Consider the following 26,679-nt stretch of genomic DNA (forward strand, 5'->3'; position numbering starts at 1 on the left):
GTCCAACAGTCATGTGACTGCTTGTTTTTTTTGTGGGACATTTTTATTGGTACCATTTTTGCAACTTTTATTGCTTTCCATTCCGATTTTTGGGAGGCAGAGTTAAAAACCAGCAGACGTCTTTGGCCCAGGGTCACCATGGTGAACATCATTACAACGTGATCACAATTGCATTGTGCCAATGGGAACAAAGAGGGAGCTCCCTCCCTATGCGATGCCCATTGATGTTGCGATAACTATTGACAGCAGCATCTGAGGGACTAAACGCCCAATATTGATACTAGCACTGATTGTGGGTGTTGCTGCAGGGTGTCGGCTCTCAGAAAGGAGATCTGCACTTAATTGCGGCGCCGCTCAGAGCGAGCCTGCACAATCAATAGGAAGTATAAGTTCGCCGGTTTGCCGGAACCCTATACATATACGGCACGTCGGGAAGGAGTTAAAGACACAAAAATATATATTTATATCAAAATGCATTTATTTACTTGAGGTACAGGGCAAAAGGGCAAAAAAAAATCACTTTATAAAAGCTAAATATAACCGCACCTGTGCCTCTTACTGAACTGCATATACAAAGAAATGCAGATAACATAATACACTCGTTTATAGTAATTAAAAAGTGCAGACTAAAGCAAATTAGAAAATCTTCCAAGGACGCTCTGCATTTTATTACTTCCTCTTTATGTGGATTCTAATAGGTGCTCCAGGTTGTCACTGCAAACCTCATTGTACCAGACGATATGTGATGTAGCGGCCAGCAGTCTCACTAGGACGTATGATCTTTACAACCTGCAAGACAGAAATATGATCGATGAGGTTTTCCCATGAATAAAGAACAAAGTATACTTTACTCAACAGACCTCAGAATAAAAAAAAGTTCTACAACTGGATGTGTTAAAATAAAAAAACACAACTGCTCCTGTGCTGAGATAATCTTATAAATGTGCCCCAGCTGTGTACTGTGTAATGGCTGTGTCTGACCATACAGGAACATGGTCTGATCACACAGCTCCTGGGCAGGAGAGGACACAAAAGAGTATATAGGCATTACAGCAGGGGGTTACAGCAGATTAATGTGAGGGTCTGTAAAGGGGTCTGGAAATAGACTGGCCACTCGTGGGAACATAGTGAGAGAAGTGGGGTGGAGGGGCAACACATTCTTGAGAAGGAGACTGTGGCGACCCGCTTGTCTCGAACAGTGCCTTCCCCCCTCCCACTAGTACCGTAATGAAAACAGACAGGCCTAGATGGGTTGAACAGGTCACAGTTTATTAAATTGGTATGCAGAGAAAGGCACTTATGTCTCATAACGGGCTCATCGCTGAACACCCTGCCTGCGACCGACAGGCGAGCAGGTCAATGAGTGGTTACGAAACTCAGCCTCTCCCACCATTTCCACCACGGAGGATCATGTGTATGACCTACACAGGACTCCAAACCCCACCCATCAACATTAGGGACTGTTCGACTCAGTCATGTAAGCAGGTCAGAAATATGTAAAGAGTCAAGGCGGGGGTTAATGTATAACCTTTATTAGCTGTTTGGACAATGATTGTGGGGTGGTGTTGTTGTATCAGAGGTGGTTGGTGCAGTTACTATTTGTGTATTGCTGCAAACATGCTGTAGCTGGAGGGCGCGCTCATCGGTCGGGTTAGACCAATCAGCTCCCTCCAAAGCTGCACAGAGATCTCTGCAGTGTCTCTCCATCCCCTTGTGCCGGCAGTAGGGCAGCGCCGGCAGGAGGGGCGGAGTTGGAGCGGCAGGAACTGACTCTGAAGTACCGGTAGCAAAGCGTACGTGATTTACCAATGGGGGCGGGGCCAGGTCGTGACACGCCGGAAGATGTCCCGGCTATATCTCCAGTGCGCTGCGAGATCAGGAAGAGGAAGTCTCGCAGCCTGCAAAACGCGGCAGATTTGGAAGGCAGAGCTGGCGCCACTGCCACAAGTCATAGAAAATGGGGGCGGAGTTTCTGTATGCGGCGTGGAGTAGGCCCAAACCGGGGCCTAAATTTGTATGCTGGCCGCAAGCGCCCAGGGGACAGGGGGTGAAAGAGGTAGCGCTACATGCGCTGTAACCGGAGCCCTCCGCCGGAAGCTACCACGCTGACTATGCTGCAGCCCGGACCCACACTTACCGAACGGTGCGAGTCCCGGTATTGAAACTGCCACAGCGCATGACCCGTATAGTGGAGACAAATCTCCGCACAGGTTAGCTGCAGCTTTGACGGTGGATGTGATCGCTTGGGGTGAGCGACCCTATCGGAGGGGAGGCTATCGGGAATTGGGCAGCACGGCGGAGGGAGAGTTCAGGAGGGGCTGTTGGGGATGGTATCCGAGGGGAGGAAGGCGCTGACTGAGGCAAGGACGAGGATTAGGAGACGGGAACAGGGAAATGAGCGCTGAGGCCAGCAATAAAGGCTTGAAGCCAGTGCTCACCCTTCCTGTGCTGCTCTCTGCCGCAGGGCCGCCATCAGGGTATCAGACACGGTCAACCGGGCCTTTAGGACAAAACTTGATTCTTTCTTTTCAAAAATGTCTAAAAAACACCAACCCAGTGAAAAAAAGTATATAGCCAGACATACCAGGATAAAAACTATCCTAACAGATACCCTACGATATGCCTATAATGATTCCTACCTGACTGTGGAGGTTGGCACCCTGGAAGTACGATTTTGGCGCCCCCACTCAACATAGGCTATCCCTCACTCCCTTATTGTACCCTACCAGTAACGGAGGGAAAACAATGCAAAATGAAGAAGAAATGAATTGAGTCTTTGAGCTATCAGGGTATCTGATAGAAAAAACAACACATAACCTGATTCACAATATTACAGTGGCTCAAAAAATGCCCATTTATAATTATATTTTCATAACAGATGAGGTCCCCAAAAAGGCATTTGCTTATATAGTAACTAATCCAGTGTTGCAACAGGACATACTGGTATAAACGAATCCCACACATTGGTCACTCCAACATATCAATGATAGAGATAGAGATGGGGCACAAATCAATGTGACAAATCAAATCACCAATGTTGTTGTGCCAACTAATGACCAAACAAATATGCAAAAAATCTCAAGCATATTAACAACATGGTTCTACTAAAGCAATGCAGACATGTCATTTTTAGACATTTTTGAAAATAAAGAATCAAGTTTTATAAGGGAATATACAGTATGCAGAGGGATACAGTAAGCGTCATGTTGACTCCATCCTTAAAATTTCTAAGACGGCAGTCCATTACAACAAGGTCAAGCAGCAGACATTGGGGCCAACGGAACTACAGGCCAAAAGAGGGCAAAACCAACTCTCCACTGACTGAGATGACTGTCATCTTATTCGAATGCCACTCAGGAACCGCAGGATGACATCAAGTGATCTACCCAAGGAATGGCAAAAGGCAGCTGGGGAGAAGTGCACGGTAAGAACAGTTCGTACAGGCTCCTAGAGGCAGGGCTCAAGTCATGTAAAGCTAGAAAAAAGCCTTTCATCAATGAGAAGGAAAGGAGAGCCAGGCTGAAGTTTGCCATAAGGATTGCACCATAGAGAACTGGAGTAAGGTAATCTTCTCTGATGAGTCTAATTTTCAGCTTTGCCCAACAACTAGTCGTCTAATGGTTAGATGGAGACTTGGAGAGGTGTACAAGCCACAGTGTCTTGCACCCACTGTGAAATTTTGGTGGAGGATATGTGATTATCTGGGGATGCTTCAGCAAGGCTGGAATTGGGCAGGTGAACCTTTGCAAAGGACGTATGAATCAAGCTGCATACAAGGTTATCCTGGAAAAACAGTGGATTCCTTCTGCTCAAACAATGTTCCCCAACTCTGAGGACTGGTTTTTCCAGCAGGACAATGTGCCATGCCACACAGCTAGGTCAATGTGATGAGGCAAACTTTTTGGGTGGGCCATTTATATGGATACACCTTAATAAAATGGGAATGGTGAGTTTTCTTGCGTAGGGTGTCTTGCATTGATATCTGCTGCAATGACCCAGGTACTGCGTTCACCAGACATCAACACAATTTCTATCCGCTCCTCGCGTGTTAACGTCTGCGACATGTCAATGGCTGTAAACAGAGAAACTTGTAAATAACTCATGAAAGAATAAAGTTACATTTAAACCAAGCATACCATTGTTTTTCTTGTGAAATTCTCAATAAGTCCAAAATGGCCAACTTCAAAATGGCTGCCATGGTCACCACCCATCTTGAAAAGTTTTCCCCATCTCATATACTAATGTGCCACAAACAGGAAGTTGATATCACCAACCATTCCCATTTTATTTAGATGTATCCAAATACATAGCCCACCATGTAGAATAAAAGAGCAATTTACATTTTACTCAAAAATATATCTATAAAGAGAAATATCAGACAATCTGAAAATTTTGCAGTGGTCTCTTAATTTTTGCCAGAGCTGTATATAGGTTCTTTTTTATTTAAGTGGTAAAAAAAAATTCCAAAATTTGTTGAGAAAAAAAATGACGCCATTTTCCGAGACCTGGGGCTGGGTGAGGGCTTATTTTTTTTGCGCATTGAGCTGACTTTTTTATTGATATCATTTTGGTGTATTTACGATCTTTTGATCGCCCATTTTTTTTTTTTTTTTTTAGAAAAGTAGCAGCGACCAAAAAAAACGTAATTCTGGCATTTTTAATTTTTTTTCTCGTTACGCCGTTTAGCAATCGGGTTATTTTTTATATTGATCAATGTCAAATATGTGTATATTCGATTTTTTTTATTGTTTTATTTTGAATGGGGTGAAAAGGGTGATTTGAACATTTAAAAACTTTTTTTTTTTACTTTTTGCGTGCTTCAATAGTCTCATACTAGCATAGCAATCTGGCAATGACAGCCACAGAGGTCTGCTTCAGACCTCTGGCTGTCATGCCGACCCATTGATGACCCACGATCATGCATGTGACAAAGGACGCACTTCCGGTAAGCGCTAGTTAAATGCTGCTGTCAACATTGACAGTGGCATTTAACTGGTTAACAGCCACGGGTGGATCGCGATTCCACCCGCATCTGTTGCTGGCACATGTCAGCTGTATAAATTAGCTGACATGTGCCTGGAAAGGTGCGGCTCAGCACCAGAGCCCGCACCAAACAGGGGGAGTCTGACGTGGACGTACTATTACGCCCAACGTTGGAAAGGGGTTAATAAAATTTCAGGGGAACTCTCGCCATTTTTTTTTCAGAAAATAATTTATTTAGTAATAAACACATTGTACTAATTATATATGTCACTGACATGTTTATATCTGTTCTGAATCAGAACGGCTGCAGCCAGTAATCCAAGTGATATAGCCCTGGATTCAGGGTCTCTCTGCCTACATTAGGTTGCTCTCAGTTGAGGTAGCAAAAATCTGCTGACAGATTCCCTTTAAATCATGTTACATTATATAAAAAGTTTTAAACGTTAATGGAATTATGCGTAAACCAGCATCAAAAAGTAGTGTATGGCCTAATCCACGGGAAATGGATTTTTTATGGCAATGTGCTAAAACTGCTATATCTCTTACCTGACCTCTTTTTAACCCAAAATATCTTGCAACTGGATCACCAGCCTGGATACGAGGAAGCTGGGATTCTCTGAGTTTACTGAATAAATGGTTAAGAAATTTTCATAATTAAAAACAAAAATCACCACTATACTTTTGTACCAGACATTTGATTACGAACCACTCAATATTGGTAAAACCATCTAAAATATAGTTAGAATCTTCCTTAGGTATTAATCTAACAGTCAATTGGACAACACTATTTAAATGGAATTATGCCCCATTAATCCAGAGTTTCCAAGCATACTTAAATAGATGGTCTTCGGCCAATTTGTCTTGGCTGGGTAGGTACACACAATAAAGATGGTCTCCCTTCCTCGTTTCTTATTTCTTTACAGATCCCTCCCGATATTTTTACCAACCAGAACGTTCACCCATTTACATTCTATGATATCTAAATTTCTTTGGTGGGGGAAAAACAGGATTTTTGGGTTGCTTACCGTAAAATCTGTTTCTCGGAGCCTTCATTGGGGGGACACAGAGACCATGGGTGTATGCTGCTGCCACTAGGAGGCTAATACTATGCACAAAAAAAGGTTAGCTCCTCCTCCGCAGTGTACACCCCACCGACCGGCAGGGAATTCCTCAGTTAGTGAGAAAGCAGTAGGAGAAGTAACAGAATAGATTGAAAACAGAACAACTCAACTGTAACCAAATCAACCAAAGTAAGAACAGGAGTTGTAGAACATGGGAGGGTGCTGTGTCCCCCAATGAAGGCTCCGAGAAACAGATTTTACGGTAAGCAACCCAAAAATCCTGTTTTCTCGTTCGCCTTATTGGGGGACACAGAGACCATGGGACGTCCCAAAGCAGTCCCTGGGGTGGGAAACAAACTTCCATCAGGCCAGTGGACTCACCACCGCTGCCTGCAGAATCCTTCTACCTAGGCTGGCGTCCGCCGAAGCGTAGGTGTGGACACTGTAGAATTTCACAAACGTGTGAACCGAAGACCAGGTTGCCACTTTGCAAAGATGCAGCGCGGAGGCTCTGTGACGTACCGCCCAGGAAGCACCCACTGCCCGGGTAGAGTGCGCTCTGATCCCCGGAGGGGCCACTCGATGATTAACCCGGTAGGCCTCCAAAATTGCCGATCTGATCCAGCGAGCAATAGTAGCCTTGGAAGCCGGGTGACCTTTCCACGCCCCATCTGGAATGACGAAAAGAGAGTCTGTCTTTCGCAAGGAAGACGTCCTAGACAGATAGACTCTCATCGCCCTGACCAGATCCAGCTTGTTCAGGGACCGCTCCCAAGGATGAGTTGGACTCGGACAGAAGGACGGCAGAACAATATCCTCATTGAGGTGAAAGGAGGACACCACCTTCGGAAGAAAAGAGGGCGGAGGCCGCAGAACTACCTTGTCCTGGTGAAGCACCAGAAAAGGAGAGCGGCAAGAAAGAGTCGCCAATTCCGACACGCGCCGGATGGAGGTGATGGCCACCAGAAAGGCTACCTTCCAGGAGAGAAGGGAAAGGGAGACTTCTCTGAGCGGTTCAAAGGGAGAACCTTGCAGAACCTCAAGAACCAGATTAAGATCCCATGGATCCACGGGCGCTCGATAAGGAGGAGCCGTGTGAGCCACGCCCTGAAGAAAGGTTTTGACCTGAGGGCGGGAGGCCAAAGTCTTCTGAAATAAAATGGACAGCGCCAAAACTTGACCCTTCAAGGAACTGAGAGCAAGCCCCACATCCAGCCCTGCCTGAAGAAACGCCAGAACGGAAGGGAGCGAAAAGCACATAGGCGCGATGTTATTGGCCTCACACCAAGTGAAATAGGCCTTCCAAGTACGGTAGTAAATTTTGGAAGATGATGTCTTCCTGGCTCGGATCATGGTATGAATTACACGACCGGAGAATCCTGCTCGTTTCAAAACCTCGGTCTCAACAGCCACGCCGTTAAATTGAGTGGCCGAGAATTGGGGTGGCAAATCGGACCTTGAGACAGCAGATCTGCCCTGTCTAGAAGCTTCCAGGGGGCGTCCGCGAGAAGGTTGACAATGTCCGCGAACCAAGACCTTCTGGGCCAATTCGGGGCGATGAGAATGACTGGAATTCCTTCTGCTTTGATCTTCAACAGCTTGGGAAGAAGAGGCAGGGGAGGAAACAGGTAGGGGAGCTCGAACTGTGACAAAGGAATGGCCAGAGCGTCGGCGCCCACTGCGAGAGGATCTCGAGCTCTGGATACAAATTGTGGGACCTTCCTGTTGAGGCGAGAAGCAAGCAGATCTACGTCCGGTGTTCCCCAACGACTGCAGAGCTGAAGAAAGACCTCCGGATGTAGGGATCACTCTCCTGCTGCGAGACCCTTGCGGCTGAGAAAGTCGGCGGCCCAGTTGTCTACGCCGGGAATGTGTACCGCGGAGATTGTCGGTACCGAAATCTCTGCCCACTGAAGGATCTTGGACACTTCTGCCAGGGCTGAGACACTCCGTGTCCCTCCTTGGCGGTTGACATATGCCACCGCTGTGGCATTGTCTGTCTGAATCCGGACTGGCAGACCCCTGAGGAGCCTCTCCCAGTGGACGAGAGCCAGATGGATAGCTCGTATTTCTAGGACGTTGATCGGCAGGGCTGATTCCTGAGTCGACCAACGACCCTGAACAGTGTGATGGTGGAACACTGCACCCCAGCCGAGGAGGCTGGCATCCGTTGTTACAATCTGCCAGTGAATGGGAAGAAAAGACCGACCCAAGTGGATAAGAGGTGACGTCAACCACCAGTTGAGTGACCGCTTGACCTGGCATGAAAGACGTACAGGGCGATCCAGGGACAGAGCCGACCTGTTCCACCTCGACAGAATGGCGTGCTGGAGAGGTCTGGCGTGGAATTGGGCAAAGGGAACTGCCTCTATCGCCGCCACCATCTTTCCCAGGACCCTCATAGCTGTTCGGAGGGACGGAAATTGTGTGGTCTGCAGCGATCGTACATCCTGCTGCAGGGAAAGAATCTTCTCTCGTGGGAGAAAGACCCTTGACCGACGCGTGTCGAACAGTAGGCCCAGAAACACAAGACGTTGAGAAGGAATCAGACAAGACTTTTTCCTGTTGACGATCCACCCGAAATTGGAAAGGCTGTCTAGGACAATCGTCAAACTTAGGCGAGCCTGTTGAAAAGAGGAAGCTTTGATCAGAATATCGTCGAGGTACGGAAAAAGAACGAGACCCCTAATCCTCAACAAGGCCATCAGCGCAGCCATGATCTTCGTGAAGACTCTGGGTGCGGTGGCGAGACCGAAGGGCAGCGCGACGAACTGGTAATGTTCCTGGCGAATCGCAAACCGCAGGAACTTCTGATGTCCGGAGAATATGGGAACATGTAGATAGGCATCTTGGATGTCTATTGAACACATGAATTCCTGCTCCTCCATGGAAGCAATTACCGAACGAACCGACTCCATCCGGAAGTGGCGAAGGCGTACTCTCTTGTTGAGAAGCTTGAGATCCAAGATGGGTCGGACCGCCCCGCCTTTTTTCGGCACCACAAAAAGGTTTGAATAAAATCCTGTGAACCGCTCCGAGACGGGAACGGGCACAATCACCCCGGAACTGAGGAGAGAGGTGATGGCCATAAAGAACCCCGGAATCAAGGCTGGATCCTTTGGAGGACGGGATTCGAAGAAACGATTCGGTGGAAAAGAAACAAACTATCTTGTATCCTGACGATACAACCTCCCTGACCCAAGCGTCCTCTACTGAGGCCAGCCAAACGTCCCTGAAGAAGAGAAGTCGACCTCCCAATCGGAAGGGACCCTCGGGAGTCCGACGATAGTCATGCAGATGTAGACCGTCCAGACCTGGATCTGGATGTTCTGCCTTGGGAAGAGTGGGATCGCCAGGAAGGAGTGGGTCTGAAGGAAACTTTCTATCTTGGCGCGCCTGCGGTCTTTGTTGGTTGGATGGGTTCTCCGCCGTATTGAAACGGCGGAAAGCCCGAAAGGGTCGAAACTGACGCCTTAGTGGAGGTCTGCGAGGCTTAGACTGAGGGAGAAGGGAACTCATGCCTCCGGTGGCGTCCTTAATAATCTGGTCCAATTGAGATCCAAAGAGGCGTACTCCCTGAAAAGGCAGATTAGTAAGAGACTTCTTAGAAGACAAGTCCGCCTGCCAGGCCTTGAGCCAAATTGTACGTCGGATTGCCACAACGTTGCTTGCCGCCTGAACCGCGCAGGATGCGGCATCCAAAGAAGCAGAAAGCAGATAATCCCCCACATGGGAAATCTGATTGGCGAGATCAGCCAATCGCTCTGGTTGTGCTTTATCTAGGATGCCCTGACGAAGATCCTCTGCCCAAGTCGCTATGGCTTTTGCTGCCCAAGACGAAGCAAAGCTTGGACATACCGCCGCTGAAGCCGCTTCGAAGGCGGACTTAGCTAGGGATTCTATAATCCTATCATTAGAATCCTTTAGAGCCGCCACGCCTGAAAGCGGGAGAACCGTGTTATTAGAAAGTCTGGACACGGGCGGGTCCACCGAGGGAGAAGCAGCCCAGTTGTCCGTGAGCTCTTTAGCAAACGGGTACAGTACGCCGAGACGCTTTCCTCTTTGAAAGCGTCTGGTCGGATCTTGTCTTTCCCTGGTAAAAATCTTTCCAAACTCGGAATGGAAAGGAAATACCCTGGAGGGTGTTTCCGCCCATCTGAACGAAACCTCCTGATCTGAGGATTTCGCAGGGGGGGGTCAGCAATCTCGAAGGTCTGGTGAATCGCTGCAATGAGGTTCTGCACCGTAACCTTCATGTTCGCATCCTGGTCCGAATCCAGCTCTAAAATCCCCTCAGAAGACCTGTCCGAGAACGCTTCACCTGACTCGGGAGAGGAGGCCCGGGAAGGAGGCTGCTGAGACGGACTATGCGGTGAGATGGGACGAGGGGAGGATTCCGGCTGGAGATCCTGCCTGGGTCTTTTGCGACTAACGCTGGCTGACTCAGACGGAATCTCTTGAGGCCTGCTGGACCCTGCAGAAGTGTCCAGGGGCAACTTATCCAGAGCGGCTACAAGGGACTAAGACACCCTGGTGAGGTCTGCCACTGATTGAGAAAGAGATGAAGCCCAGCCAGGCATGGGGGGTTCACTCTCACATGGGGCCATAGATGGCTCATGGGCGGTGTCAGGCTGAATTGGATTGCTACAGTCCAGGCAGAGGGGAGTGGACTGACCTGAGGGAAGTTTGCGATTGCAAGAAGAGCACGCAAAGTACTTGACTAGAGTGCAGGGGGGAGCCGTAGAGCGGGCACGATCAGATTTAGAGTTAGACATAGTGATAACTGAGGTAGTGCCGGAAGGTTGGGGGACAGAAGGCAGAGGAGGGTGTCAGTCTGCAGATGCAGCGCTACTCACAGTCCGGTGTCCCCAGAGACAATGCTATCCGGCTTGTCTGCAGGTCAGAGCGAAATCCGGCTGACGGTCCCAGAGAGCGATATCCGGCTGACAGAACGGTGTCCGGCTGACAGGCTGGGAAGATGGCGACCGCCTGAGAGGAATGGGAGAACGCGCGCTTCCAGGGGAAGAAGAAGGGTGGCGTTAACTGCCAGGCTGAAGGAGGCACCGCCCGCTGGCCAAGAATAGGCTGTGGTGCAAGAAGGAGGCGGCGGGAGGGCCTGGAACGGGCGGGAGAGAAGCCCGCTTAGAAGAAAGGGGCGGGGGGCGTGGCCACGACGCAGAAGAAGGCCCGAAATGAAGCCGGGGCCTAAATTAATAGCGTTGGCCACCTGTCAGCGCGGGGCGGCGCGGAAGTCCCGCAGTGCTGCCGCGGCAACCGCTCTGCAGAGCGCCGTTGCCATCTGCTGGGCCCAGGACTGAAGGCGGGGGGGAAAACGCCGGGCAAGGCCCCTTCTGACGCCAGGGCCAGGAGTAATTGCGGCGGCCGCAGTGGCCGCTTTGAATAAGATTGGAGCCGCCGAGATGCCCATCTAGGGATGAGGAGGACGTGACTCGGCCCCCATACTTACCTCCGTCTAGCAATTAATAAAGGTACCTCAATATCCCACGCTGTCTGTCTTCTGTAGTGTCCGCGTCTCATCCAGACCGACAGGCTCTGGTGGGCGAGTGGGTGGGAGACGGGGAGCGAGGACCATCTGGATCGCTGGCACGCATCCGTGCTGAGCTCTTGGTCCCGCTGTAGAGACCTATGAGGATACGGGGTGGCAGTACACGCCGTACTCATAGTCTCTTTGTGGGAGTACAGTTGTGACTCTTCACACTGTATCCCTCCGGAACCTGAAAAGGAACGACGCACATCGAGGTAGATATGGGTCTAATCAAAGACCCGTGTCCACCTCCTACTGACACTAAGCTAAACTGAGGAATTCCCTGCCGGTCCGTGGGGTGTACACTGCGGAGGAGGAGCTAACCTTTTTTTGTGCATAGTGTCAGCCTCCTAGTGGCAGCAGCATACACCCATGGTCTCTGTGTCCCCCAATAAGGCGAACGAGAAAGGCTTAGAATTGCGCAGAAGACCATGTTCCTCCATAAGAAATTGGGAGGATTGTCCTTACCTAATTTCGCACTTTACTATAGATCAGCCCAGATTGCCCAATTAGTCAACATCTGTCCACACGGGAATACACCTAGATAGGATTCCAGGAGAACCCTTCTAACCAGACCGTACTCATTTTCAGGCTTAATGTGGTCCACAGAGCGTTTGCCACAGAATCTAATAAATATGGCCCCTTACACGGTCTATTCACTAATGCTCTGGAGGAAAGTTAGGTTTAAATAGGAGATGCAATCCAACCCTTCACCACTGATCATTATTTTTCATAACCCTATGTTCCGACCACGGCTGGAACCACAACTTTTTTCGTGGTGGTTGACTAAGGGGACCTACTTACTCAAGCACCTCTGCTCTCCATTTAATGTATTGTGGGACAGACAAGAATTTATACAAAAATTCACACCTCCTGCAAGGGAAATAATGCGCGTAAACCAGGTATTTCATTTTGCTAAGCAAATTCTTCAGGGAAAAACTCCTCTCTGGATAACAGGTTTTCAGAACAAATGCTTGCAAGATCCATTGAGGAAAGGAATGATTTCTAGGGTTGCAGCCCACAGCTGCCAGTTTTGTCTGGCTGGTTATCAAAAATACAGGGAAACCCAAGCCGGGTATTTATTTATAGCGCTAGCGGCGGCTGATGAATACTCCCAACAGCCGCCGCCTGCTCTCACTTTTATTAGCAGCAGCAGGTGTAAGCTGATGGAAATAATAGTCTCATCACCCGCCGCCTGCTCTCGCTGTTATCAGTTGAATACAACTCAACATTCTACCCTGCTCCTGCTGATCACCGGTAGAGCAGCAAGCGACAGTGATGTGAGCGGTCTTCAGCACCCGGTCCTAGGAAACAGCGCTAACTGTACCACTGCTTCCAAGGCGCCGGTACATGTGGTACTGATGTGGCACATGGTTGCAACACGTTGCCGCAAGTATTACACACAGACATCACCAGTACTTGATTTTTCGGAACCGGAAATATCAGGACTTGTGAAACAGGCCTAAGGCTGTATCTTTTTTCTGTGATGCTTTTTGAAGTAAATATACTTGGGTGCAGCCCCATCAATAAAGGATACTATCTTGCTAGTAGTTCTGTGACTTCATCCTTTGTCATAACCACATGTTCAGGAACCAACTTAAAAAGGTTAAAAAGACAGCATAAATGATAGTAGTATTAGTAAATATGGCAATATCATACAACAATGTTCTCAACGGCCCTGAAGGCAGAGGTTAATATAGAAGTATGTGACACAAATGCGTGTCTACATAAACATGGGTAAATATGCTCAGTTAATGGGCCGAGAAACCTCGGACAGATGTCAATGATACATAGGATAGGCGACGAATGTCTGATTTCTTCCACACAGGTCACTTACATTGAGGACGAGCCTGAATGAGGAGGCCCATGAACATGCACCCTACCGCTCCATCCTGAAATCTATAGCCTTGATGCAAACAGAAGACCACAGCACACGGCTAGGTAAGTCAAGACATACTGAATGGAGTGGCAGGGAAGCATGTTCAACTGCAGCGCCATTCAAGATCCTCCTCACATAATTTGTGCAGTAAGTATTGAAGGTTCAGTAACCCTGTTCGAGTGATTTGTAGGTGTCCGTGTTGATCTGACTTTTTTTGAGGCGCTTCCATAAAAGGATATATCAATTCAGGAAGACATCAAACCAATGTACTACAGGCTATATGACCAGAAGATTAGCCATACAAATTGGATATGATGAACATGTGCACTAGTGATGAGCGAGTGTGCTCTGATATAGAGTTACCCGAGAATCGTGGGGGCTTGAATAATATGTTCGAATCCCCTTGGCTGCATGGTTTGCGCTGTAAGGCTAAGTGCACACGTAGCAGAACATTTCTGCTGAAAAACCTGACTCCCTTCCCAGAAACCGTGCGTTTTTTTTCTGCACGTTTTCTGCGCAGAAAACGAGCGGTTTTTATGCGTTTTTTTTCCAGCACGTTTTCAAAACGCATAGAACTAGCCAGAAACACGGAAAAATTTGCAAAATTATTGAGCATGCTGAGTTTTTTTTTTACCGCGATGCGGTTTTTTCGCGGTAAAAAAAAACGCATCAATATGCACAAAAAGTGCAAAATGCATAGAAAGTGCAAAATGCATAGAAATGAATGGGAAGCTTATTTTTAGCGGTTTTATTGGAAAAACCGCTAAAAATACTGCTAAAAAAATGCTGTGTGTGAACACAGCCTTAGGCAACCACAACACATGCAGGGATTGCCGACTGCCTGTTTGTTAGGGAATCCCCATGTGTTGTGGCTGTCAAACGGTTGTGAATGCTTTTTAGAAGGCAGTATGCCTGTTGCACAGGCCACTATAAAAACTGGCCTCCATCTTTATTATATTCAGTCTATTTCGATAGCTTTCTGAACTTACCTCATGCTCTGTGATGTTTATCAGAAGCTCCTGTTGCAGAAACTGCTCAAGTATGTATTTGGGAGCCATATCCACGAGAGACTAAAACATAAAAGATTAACATAGATCTAGTGAGATACTCAGATGGTAGCGCACATAGCCTGTAACTCATGATAAAACCTGAACTAAATCCTGATAAAAAGGGATTTCTCATCCCCATTACATCTATAACCTGCAGTAATAATAGCTGAGAAGCACCTGCTTAGCAGACGGAGTCATTCCTTGCTGCACCACAATGATGGCTCTGGTGATGTTCTCTTCCTGCATCCTCTGGCAGTACATTTTGATGGTCTTTATTCCAACTTTTGGTTCCTCTGAAATGGTACAGAAATGGAGATTATTTTTATTAATCAACACCTGTGATTACACATACACCCTCCATTACGTTTGCACTTACCAGGAAAAAATACGAACATCTGATCAGTGGGATCATCGTTGTGAGCCACCAACACAGTAAGATCAGTTCGCCGGGGTCGACCCTCACTTGGCTTGTCACCAAACTGTGCCTTGAATTCATCTAATGTCTGGTCCAACTCATCTTGTGTCACAAGGTAACCTCGGTCATGGCATAACTGGGTAAAAACAGTGATCGTGAAATGGCAACATAGGTGTTTGTGCAAATATTCCCCATTTCTAATAAAGGGCTACGTAGCAACTAAATAACCAGTACAAATTTAACCTTGTCAAAAAAGTTTCATATGGTGAACTCCAGGGCTTTGTAAATACATCAGCTTTTCCACATCAAATCATTGTTCGCCTAAATTAAAGCACAACGCCAGTGTTTTTTTTTTTTTGTTTAAAAATCTGGTATCGCACTGACCCGAAGAATACATCCTCCTTATTTATACAGCACGGCGAACCATGTAAAAATAAAAATAGGAACTATTCAGGTTCTGCTGTCTATAAGCTCACAAGAATTGGAACAAGGTCAGCTCACATTTATCCTGTGCTCTCCGCCGAGCGCTTACATTGGGGTTTTGGTGTAAATACCAAAAACAACGATTCAGATCAAATCCAGACAGAACCACTCACTTATGAGGAACATGAAGTCACTTTTAGGCATCTTTTTAGCGCACAAGTGTGGGCGACCACAGATCTGTTAACATCTAAAAAGATGGATTCCAGCAATAGAAACGCCAAAAGGAGTACGAAGGGTCTCTATCTGCCTCATTATGTTGAGCGATTTTGTTGGGGGGTTTGTCTCGATTGCATTTTTCTGGGATTTACACAGACACCCCGTCATAAGTGCTCAGTGCAGAACACGAGAATGTGATTCAGCCTTATTCTTGAAGTAATAAAAAAATATTATGTACCCCAAAATGTTACCAATAAAAACCCTAATGTATCCCACACAAAAAACATTATGCACTCAGGTCCGTCATCTGTCACTGGAACTATAGAGGGTTCCCACATTACTGGTAGAACAAAGACTCGGGAAAAGCATCATAGCTCCCACCCCCTCAAATAAAATCTAGTGAATTCTGCGCTCCCAAATTCAAATGCCCACCTCCTTCTGAGCCCCTCTGTGCCTAAATCACAGTAAGCGGCTACATGTTTGGGCATTATTGTAAGAGAGAAGGCACTTAATTTACGGGTGTGTATTGCCAGACACATAGGCTGGGCATAATGTAACAATGTATGGGGGCACTACAATATATGGGGGCTCTACACTGTAAGGAGACACAATGTATCGGTACTAGACTCGCAGATTTGCAATTCTACAAAGAAAAGTACGGCGTGGATGTTACAAAATACCGTATTTTTCGGACAATCAAAAAATATGGTCAATTCTGTACTTAATATCCCCATCCTGGTATGTATGCCTCCTCATCCCTAGCCTGGTAGAAATAGTCCCCATCCTCCTTATCCTGGTAGAAATAGTCCCCCTCATCCGTATACTGGTAGAAATAGTCCCCCTCATCCGTATACTGGCATGACTGGCCCCATTCTTATTCTGGTATGATTGGCCCCATCAGAAAAGATTAAAAAGCAGAGCACAGGTGCCGGAATACTCGCTGCCGTCGCCGGGAATGTTCATCGCAGAGAGTATTCATTGCTCTACAGTAGCGTGCAGTGTCAGCCTCCAGCTTCCTACTGCTGCCAGCGGTCACGTGTGCCAATACTTAAGAGAAATTAATATTCTGAATATTCATTTCTCTTAAGTATCGGCACACGTGACCAACGGTAGCAGCAGGAAGCTGGTGGCTGACACTGCGCGTTACTGAAGAGCAATGAATACTCTCTGCAATAAACAGTCTCGGTGAGTATTCCGGCACCTGTGCTCTGCTTGTGAGCAGCGCATGACGTCCCTGCTATGCACTGCTTACAAGCATTAAGCAGCTGCTGGCAACGGAGCAGGACGCTGCGAGGGAGCGGAGGAAGGTAAGTGTAACCGTTTGTTTTTTTTTAATCTTTTATGATGGGGCCATGTATTCCAGGACGGAGCCCAATCATACGAGAATAAGGATGGGACCAATCATACCAGGAACGGGATGGGGCCAATCATACCAGGATGCCAGAAAGAAATGAATATTCATTGCCCTCCACGCCCATGGGTGTGGAATGCAGTGAATATTAATTTCTCTTTAGCAGCAGGCACAGGAGTTAGCTACAGCCGTCTCCAGCCTTTGTGACCCGCTGCTCCGCCGAAACCGCTTCCCCACCTCAGCCAGAGCCGGTACATCCGGACTATAAGACGCACCCCCCCATTTTCCTCCACATATTGGGAGGAAAAAAGTACGTCTTATAGTCCGAAAATACGGTAGTCACTCGGAAGACTTAATGGTCGTTTTCTTCTCTTTCCCATATTGTAAAAGCCAAGTAGCGCTCCCTCCCATCCGATTCCTGCCATGTGCTTCCACATTAAGGAGAAATTGCTGAACAAATGATGGTGTCCATTTTCTCCTATTACCACTTGTGAAAATTAAAAATTTGGGGCTAAAATAGGATTTTAGCGGGAGAAATTTATTTTTTTTGCTTTCACATCTAAATCTTATCAAGTTTTGTGAATCATCTGTAGGTTAAAAATGTTCAGTACCCCCCTAGATGAATTCCTTGAGGGGTCTAGTTTCCAAAATGTGGTTGCTTGTAGGGGGTCTTTGCTGTTTTGGCATGTCAGGAGCTCTGCAAATGAAACATGGCACTCACAATCTACTACAATCCAGCCAAATTTACGCTCCTATAATCAAGTAGCTCTCTTGCCTTTCCTAGCCCTGCCATGCACGCAAACAGTAGTTTTTGACCACATATTGGGTATCTTTGTGTTCAGAAGGATTGCGTAACACATCATGGGGTCTGTTTTCACTACTATACATTGTGAAAACTATAAGAATTTAGGGCTAACACAACATTTTAGCAGAAAAAAAGCAATGTCTGCAGCCCCTAGGGCCAATCGATTATACCATAATACCGATTATTTCCCATAGTAAGGCCATGTGCACATGTTGCAGGTTCTGCTGCGGATCCGCAGTGTTTTTGGCCCTGTGGATCCGCAGATTTTGCTGCGTTGTACAGTAGCATTGTGTTCAATGGAAATTAAAAAATGCAGTACACATGCTGTGGATTTGCTGCGGTTTCAAATCCGCAGCATGTCAATTCTTTGTGCGGAATCCGCAGCGGTTTTACACCTGCTCCATTGTACAGGTGTCAAACCGCAGGCTAATCCGCAGGTAAACCGCAGGTCTTTTGACCTGCGGATTTTTCTAAATCCGCAGCACAATCTACTATGTGTGCACCTGGCCTAATGGTCAGTTCAAGAGAATTATGCACATCCTAACGCTGAACACTGTTCATTTGCTCTGGTGCCATACTATATTACTGCCTCTCTGAATTGGTGCTGGATCTCATCTATATTCCATTGACTGACCATGTATATGGATACACTTTCAGCTTCCCCTTTATCTTTCCATTGTCCATATTATTGTCCTTGGTGAATGTCCTAGTTTGTTCTGGCTCACCATTGTCCTACTATTTGGATTGTGTAATTGCATGCTATTGTCCGTCCATTGGTATACATTTACCTTTTATCTTTCTGAGATTTGTAATAAAATTTATATTTTATCGTTAAAAATCTATAATGGCTGATATGTCAGTGTTGTCCAGTTTGGGGGGGTCATTACTTCATTATATTGTAGGATATAGTCATTTGGGCGTTCTGCATTCCTTTGAGGGGTTACGGTCTCTGTACACACCCTTGGTTTCGGTGTTATGCAATTTCGTATAATCTTTTTTATGGCCTAGCGTTATGGGGGCTGTCCACTCCCTTTATGTGACTGCAGACTTGTGAATCCTCCCATATTGCACACTGCAACGATTCTCTGGTGTCAGCTCTGGGAATGGCGCTCGGGTGAGTACAAGTAAGCGATATGATTACTCCCGGCAAAATCCCAACTAGACTGTTTCCAGTCTCGCTGAATGAAAGTGTATTGCGCAAGGCCGAATACACTTTAGTAGGGATTTGACTGCATGTGTCAGAAACACGGCACTGAACTTGCTCACTGAGCCAGTGCGCGTGTCCTGAGTAAAGCGAACTGTGCTCAAAGATACCTGTGGAGCAGGCAGCAGCCGAGTAGATGCGTAATTCAGAACAGCAGGACCTGAAGCACGTGACTGCTAGGGGCGTGGCCTAAACTCCAGAGAGCTAGGAGCTGCAAGAGAACTCCTAGCAGGGTAACTGCGAGACAAAGGGGCATAGACAGGGAGGATAGTCTGGACGTAGCCAATGAGTCATACACAGAGATAGCTGCAAGGTACAAGAGGGGCGAGCAGAGAGTAGTCAGATCACAGGCAAAGAGTCATACACAGAGAGGGTAGCGCAGTACAGAATCAACAGGCAAACTCACAACGGGAAACAGAACCGGGTCAGAACCATATAAACAAACTATAAGAGTGAACAGGCACACAGAGGTCAGCACACTCGGCCAAAGGCAAAAGTATAACTGGCAGGGATTGGAGCTTCCCAGTTCTCCCAGAACCAGAAAGAGGCCACAATCATTAACCCCAGGTGTGCAGGCCAAAACCTGCACTGAGCTCCAGACATTAACCCCTGACATGCAGCTCAAAAACCTGCACTGGTATCATGACAGTACCCCCCTCTCAACGGGGGGCCTCTGGACCCGCAGGCTTCCCCGGGTACTTGGCATGGAAAGCCCGAACGAGGCGATCTGCATGTACAGAGCGATCAGGGACCCATGAGCGCTCCCCTGGTCCATATCCCTTCCAGTGGACCAGGTATTGCAAAGAGCGGCGCACCCGCCAAGAGTCCACAATATGTCCGACCTCATACTCCAATTGACCCTCCACCAGCACTGGAGGAACAACAGGCTCGGAGTCCTCTTTGACAGACCCTATGGATTTCAACAGAGATTTATGGAACACATTGGATATTTTAAGGAGGCGGGGAGACGCAACCTATATGCCACTGGGTTGACTATCTCCATAATCTTGTACGGACCAATGAACTTTGGTCCCAACTTAGCTGATGGTACCTTTAAGATGATGTTATGTGTGGAAAGCCAAACCTTCTCTCCCACCTGAAACATGTCTCCCGAGGCTCTTTTTTTGTCAGCAAAATATTTGTACCTCCCCTGGGCCTGAGAGATATTACGCTGGACTTCAGCCCAGAGGTTTTTTAACCGTTGAACGGACCCCTCTACCCCTGGACAACCGGAATCCACCCGTGAAAACTCCCCAAAATGCGGATTAAACCCATAGTTAATCAGGAATGGGGACATGTTGGTGGACTGACTTACCCGGTTGTTAAAAGCGAATTCCGCCAACGGTAACGCATCACACCAATCCTCCTGTCTGGCGCATGTCAGACACCTGAAAATTTGTTCAAGGGATTGCTTGGTGCATTCTGTCTGACCATTACTCTCCGGCTGATATGCCGACGAGAAGGAGAGCGAGATGCCCAATTTCATACAGAACGCCCTCCAAAATTTGGCCACAAACTGCACACCTCTGTCAGACACAACATTCAGGGCTATCCCATGCAATCGGACCACATGCTGCACAAACAACCTTGATAATGTTTCTGCTGAGGGTAATGCTGCCAAAGGAATGAAATGGGCCTGTTTAGAAAACCTATCCACCACCACCCAGATCACGGTATTGCCCCTGGAAGGTGGAAGGCCGGTAATAAAATCCATGGAAAGATGAGTCCATGGCCTATCAGGAACCGGTAAAGGTATGAGTTCCCCAGCAGGCCAGTTATAATTTCAGAAACACCGCACTGAACTGAGCCAGTGTGTGTCCCGAGTAAAGCAAACTGTGCTCAAAGATACCTGTGGAGCGGGCAGCAGCCGAGTAGATGCGTACTTCAGAGCCGCAGCACGTGACTGCTAGGGACGTGGCCTAAACTCCAGAGAGCTAGGAGCTGCAAGAGAACTCCTAGCAGGGTAACTGCGAGACAAAGTTACCAAGGGGCATAGACAGGGAGGATAGTCAGGATGTAGCCAATGAGTCATACACAGAGATAGCTGCAAGGTACAAGAGGGGCGAGCAGAAAGTAGTCAGATCACAGGCAATGAGTCATACACAGAGAGGGTAGCGCAGCACAGAATCAACAGGCAAACTCACAACGGGAAACAGAACCGGGTCAGAACCATATAAACAAGCTATAACAACGAACAGGCACACAGAGGTCAGCACACTCGGCCAAAGGCAAAAGTATAACTGGCAGGGATTGGAGCCTCCCAGGGGTTTAAGAAGCTCTCCCAGAACCAGAAAGAGGCCACAATCATTAACCCCAGGTGTGCAGGCCAAAACCTGCACTGAGCTACAGACATTAACCCCTGACGTGCAGCTCAAAAACCTGCACTGGGATCATGACACATGCTTGCAAATCGCTTGCTTGTGGTCATCCCGCTCCTCTCTCAGCACCACAGAATACTCAGCACAGGGCGATCCTCACTGGAGAAATACAGCCATCTGACTCTTTCCTTCATCAAAGCAATTTTAGAGAATTCTGGTACAAATTACTCTAAAATGTTGCGTAAAAAGTGTTGTGACTTTTGACATTGTCACTAGTTTCTCCAAGATTTGCCAACATGGGCAGAGCTGGGGCAGAATGGACGTGATGCCATAGCTCATCTAATTCATGAAGAGCCGAGACCTTCCTAAATCCAGCCAGAGGAGAGTAAGATTTGTGGCCAGGCGCTCAGGATTCATTAAAAGACATTCACCTGTAAGGAACAAGGAGCGTCTAACTCCTATATGTCCCCTTATCAAGACTGGCAAAGAAATCCCTGGACCTGAGGCATCGGGGCCAGACTTCCTGTACTTTCAGGAAGACTTTTCATGACAGGCAGGAATACAATGACCGGTAACCCCTATACGCAGTCGATAACACAAGACATTACAATGACCGGTAACCCTATACACAGCCGATAACACAAGACATTACAATGACCGGTAACCCCTATACGCAGCGAATAACCCACAGGATTACAATGACAGGTAAACCCTATACACAGGCAATAACACACAGGATTACAATAACCGGTAACCCCTATACACGGCCGATAACCCACAGGATTATAATGACCAGTAACCCCCTATACACAGCCGATAACCCACAGGATTACAATGACCGGTAACCCCTATACACAGACAATAACACACAGGATTACAATAACCGGTAACCCCCATACACAGCCGATAACCCACAGGATTACAATGACCAGTAACCCCTATACACAGCCGATAACCCACAGGATTACAATGACCAGTAACCCCTATACACAGCCAATAACCCACAGGATTACAATGACAGGTAACCCCCATACACAGCCGATGACACACAGGATTACAATGACCGGTAACCCCTATACACAGCCGATAACCCACAGGATTACAATGACCAGTAACCCCTATACACAGCCGATAACACACAGGATTACAATGACCAGTAACCCCTATACACAGCCGATAACCCACAGGATTACAATGACCAGTAACCCCTATACACAGCCGATAACCCACAGGATTACAATGACCGGTAACCCCTATACACAGCCGATAACCCACGGGATTACAATGACCGGTAACCTCTATACACAGCCGATAACCCACAGGATTACAATGACAAGTAACCCTCTATACACAGCCGATAACCCACAGGATTACAATGACAAGTAACCCTCTATACACAGCCGATAACCCACAGGATTACAATGACCAGTAACCTCTATACACAGCCGATAACCCACGGGATTACAATGACCAGTAACCTCTATACACAGCCGATAACCCACGGGATTACAATGATCAGTAACCCCTATACACGGCCGATAACCCACGGGATTACAATGATCAGTTACCCCTATACACGGCCGATAACCCACAGGATTACAATGACCGGTAACCCCTATACACAGCCGATAACACACAGGATTACAATGACCGGTAACTCCCATACACAGCCGATAACCCACAGGATTACAATGACCAGTAACCCCTATACACAGCCGATAACCCACAGGATTACAATGACCAGTAACCCCTATACACAGCCAATAACCCACAGGATTACAATGACAGGTAACCCCCATACACAGCCGATGACACACAGGATTACAATGACCGGTAACCCCTATACACAGCCGATAACCCACAGGATTACAATGACCAGTAACCCCTATACACAGCCGATAACACACAGGATTACAATGACCAGTAACCCCTATACACAGCCGATAACCCACAGGATTACAATGACCAGTAACCCCTATACACAGCCGATAACCCACAGGATTACAATGACCGGTAACCCCTATACACAGCCGATAACCCACGGGATTACAATGACCGGAAACCTCTATACACAGCCGATAACCCACAGGATTACAATGACAAGTAACCCTCTATACACAGCCGATAACCCACAGGATTACAATAAGTAACCCTCTATACACAGCCGATAACCCACAGGATTACAATGACCAGTAACCTCTATACACAGCCGATAACCCACGGGATTACAATGACCAGTAACCTCTATACACAGCCGATAACCCACGGGATTACAATGATCAGTAACCCCTATACACGGCCGATAACCCACGGGATTACAATGATCAGTTACCCCTATACACGGCCGATAACCCACAGGATTACAATGACCGGTAACCCCTATACACAGCCGATAACACACAGGATTACAATGACCGGTAACTCCCATACACAGCCGATAACCCAATAAACCACAGGATTACAATGACCAGTAGCCTCTGTACACAGCCGATAACCCACGGGATTACAATGATTGGTAACCCCTATACACAGACAATAACACACAGGATTTCAATGACCGGTAACCCCTATACACAGCTGATAACCCACAGGATTACAATGAACAGTAACCTGTTGTGAATTCACTTTCTGGCCTACCTCTGGTTACTAGTGAAGGTAATGGAGCTGGTTATATTGACAGAGGGGTTGCAAGTTCTCTTTCTGGGCTCCCTCTGGTGGTTACTGGAGGTAATGGAGTTGATTTGATTAACAGAGGCTTGCCACCTGATAATGAGGAGGACGATTGGAGATCTGGGGTTTCTGACTGGATATAAGACAGCCGACTCCCTCTATCCCTGCTGATTTTTTCCTGCCTCCTGAGGTCTTAGTTTCCAGCTCAGTCCCTGCATGCTCAGCTAAGTGTTCTTTGCTATTGTTCACATTTGATCTGGTTCTGTCTATTTCAGTGTTTTGTGGTCAGCCAGCTCCGGCTGGGGCTGTGCTGAATCACCATCCATATGTTACTGCTTGTGCCAGTTTGTTTTTGTCCCTTATTAGATTGGCCTGTTTTTGCTCGGCTTTCAGAATATACCACAGTGCTGATAGAGTGGGCGAAGTCGTGCGACTTCAGCATTTTTCTATCAGACGTGTTGGACATTTTTTGCGTGATTGCAGACACTGTCTTTCCTTTCCTGTCCTGTCTAGTTAGTGTGGGCCCCATCGTTTTCTCAGTCTATTTTCTTACCTGCGTTTGTGTTTTCATCTTGTCTCACCGACAATATATGTTTGGGGGCTATTCCTTTAGGGTCTGCTCCGGGGCAGTTTAGATTTCCCCTTTCTTGCTTTAGGCTTAGTTAGCTCTCCGGCTGTGCCGAGGCATCTAGGATCATCATAGGTACGCTCCACGGCTACTGCTAGTTGTGTGGATAGGATCAGGGGTCTGCAATCCGCATAGTTACCAACCTCTCTGGTTTTCTGTGGCTTAGCTTGGTCTTGCTCTCCTCCTCGGTGACCCAATCATAACAGTAACCCCTATACACAGCCGATAACCCACGGGATTACAATGACCACTAACCCCTATACACAGTTGACAACACAGGATCCACCAATCACAATACATGATGTCACAGCTGACCCTTCTCCTTTCATAATAATCTTTACACTGTTACAGGAAATTACATTTCAATACGAGACAGGGTCAGGATTAGGGATGATCGAATAGCTTCGGAGAAGAGCTTACACGAATAGCTATTACACTTTCGGAATAGCTGCATCGGGAACCCGGATACCTGGAGCGCTCCCGATAGTCAGCTGTTCAGCGCCACAGCTGTGTGACAGTCACGACACATGAATGGGAAACCTGTGTTTTGTGACTGTCACACAGTCGCGACACAAGAAGCTGCGAGGCCGAACAGCTGATTATTGGGAGTGTTCCAGGTATCCGAGTTCCCCATGCAGCTATTTGGGAAGCGCTATAGCTATTCGATCAACCCTAGTCAGCATCCTACCTTTGTGGCTATGTACAGGTATTGTTTCCTAAAAGGCCGGATCTTCCCCTCCTCTGATGTCATTTGCTGAGGAGAGTGGGATGGCCCCATATACAGCTCTGGCAAAAAGTAAGAGACTACTTTAAAATTTTCAGTTTGTCTGATTTTTCTCTTTATCGGTATATTTTTGAGTAAAATGTAAATTGTTCTTTTATTCTATAAACTAACATGTTTACGAATTTCCAAGCACTAAATATTGTATTTATTTTCCGAAAATGAGAAATGGTCAAAATAACAAAAAAAAAAAAAAATGCAGTGCTTGCAGACCTCAAATAATGCGAAGAAAACAAGTTCATAATCATTTAGAAACAAGAATACTAATGTTTTAACTCAGGAAGAGTTCAGAAATCAATATTTTGCGGAATAATCATGATCACAGCTTTCGTGTGTCTTAGTATGCTTACCACCAGTCTTTCACACTGCTTCTGGCGCAAAAATGTAAGCAGTTCTTCTTTGTTTGATGGCTTGTGACTATCCATCTTCCTATTGATTACATTCCAGAGGATTTCAATGGGGTTCAGGTCTGGAGAATGGGCTGCCCATGACAGGCTTTTGATGTGGTGGTCTATTAATTTTTGCCAGAGCTGTATATTAGGGCAGTGTTTTCCAAACACCGTCCTCACGGCCTCCAACAGATCATGTTCTGTTGCAGAGTTGATTGAATTCCTGATGCCTTGACGACACTTACATCGCCTGTGCAGTACTAAGGAAACCCTGAGCATGACGAGTTGGGGGCAGTGAGGACTGGAGTTTGGGAAACACTGCATTAGGCCTCCTTGACTACACATCAGTGTATCCAGCATGTGTGGGGCCAGAATCCGCTCGTAGGCTCATTCAAGTAAGTCTGTGCATATGTCCGTGTTTCCACGAACTGTGTATCTGTGGGCAAAACACGCCGACATGTCCGGTTTTTTACCAGCAGCATAGGCCATAATTTCTCACGGTGCGAGCGGTGACATCAGTAAGGGAACTGCAGTTAACAGGCAGACTCAAAAAGAGCTGCCCGTGGGAACAGCCGGCTGTGACCTTTCTGTGACCTCCAGCTCAGTGTGTCCTGGATGCAAGGGCAGAGCTGTGGCATCATGACACTGCAAGCAATGCATCCAGATGCAGCAGGAGTTGGGTTCTTTGTGGCACATATGGATTATTGACGGACAGGTGAGGAATACGGTGTTTCTTATTTGGATAACAATATGTGGGTAAAATCTCCATTACTAACCCATGGTCTCGAAGTCAATAGCCATTTAACAGCTGACATTACAAAGCTAACATCAACCCCACCTGCCACTGCCACAAGGCAAATGGGAAGAGCGAGACATTTCTGGGGCAGCTGAGGCCTGATGTTCTTTTAGTCTTGGAGGAAACCAATATTCCTGGCCCCTTCCCAGGCTATTAATATTAACCC

General features: G+C 47.1%; 1 protein-coding gene across 1 annotated transcript in view; it reads right to left on the reverse strand.

Annotated features, from left to right (window-relative positions):
• Nucleotides 1-456: 456 nt before the first annotated feature.
• Nucleotides 457-26,679, reverse strand: part of POLR2E (RNA polymerase II, I and III subunit E) — a 27,241-nt gene continuing 1,018 nt past the window's right edge. The window contains exons 2-7 of the mRNA XM_073547146.1: nucleotides 14,894-15,068; nucleotides 14,695-14,810; nucleotides 14,458-14,538; nucleotides 13,127-13,185; nucleotides 5,530-5,608; nucleotides 457-789 (exon numbers count right to left, since the gene is read on the reverse strand). Of these exons, the coding sequence (XP_073403247.1) occupies nucleotides 724-789; nucleotides 5,530-5,608; nucleotides 13,127-13,185; nucleotides 14,458-14,538; nucleotides 14,695-14,810; nucleotides 14,894-15,068 (576 nt within the window). The 3' untranslated portion in view covers nucleotides 457-723. The remainder of the gene's footprint in view (nucleotides 790-5,529; nucleotides 5,609-13,126; nucleotides 13,186-14,457; nucleotides 14,539-14,694; nucleotides 14,811-14,893; nucleotides 15,069-26,679) is intronic.

Source organism: Dendrobates tinctorius, unplaced genomic scaffold, assembly GCF_039654945.1.
Source record: "Dendrobates tinctorius isolate UK_male_01 unplaced genomic scaffold, ASM3965494v1 ptg000011l, whole genome shotgun sequence".
Taxonomy (NCBI): domain Eukaryota; kingdom Metazoa; phylum Chordata; class Amphibia; order Anura; family Dendrobatidae; genus Dendrobates; species Dendrobates tinctorius.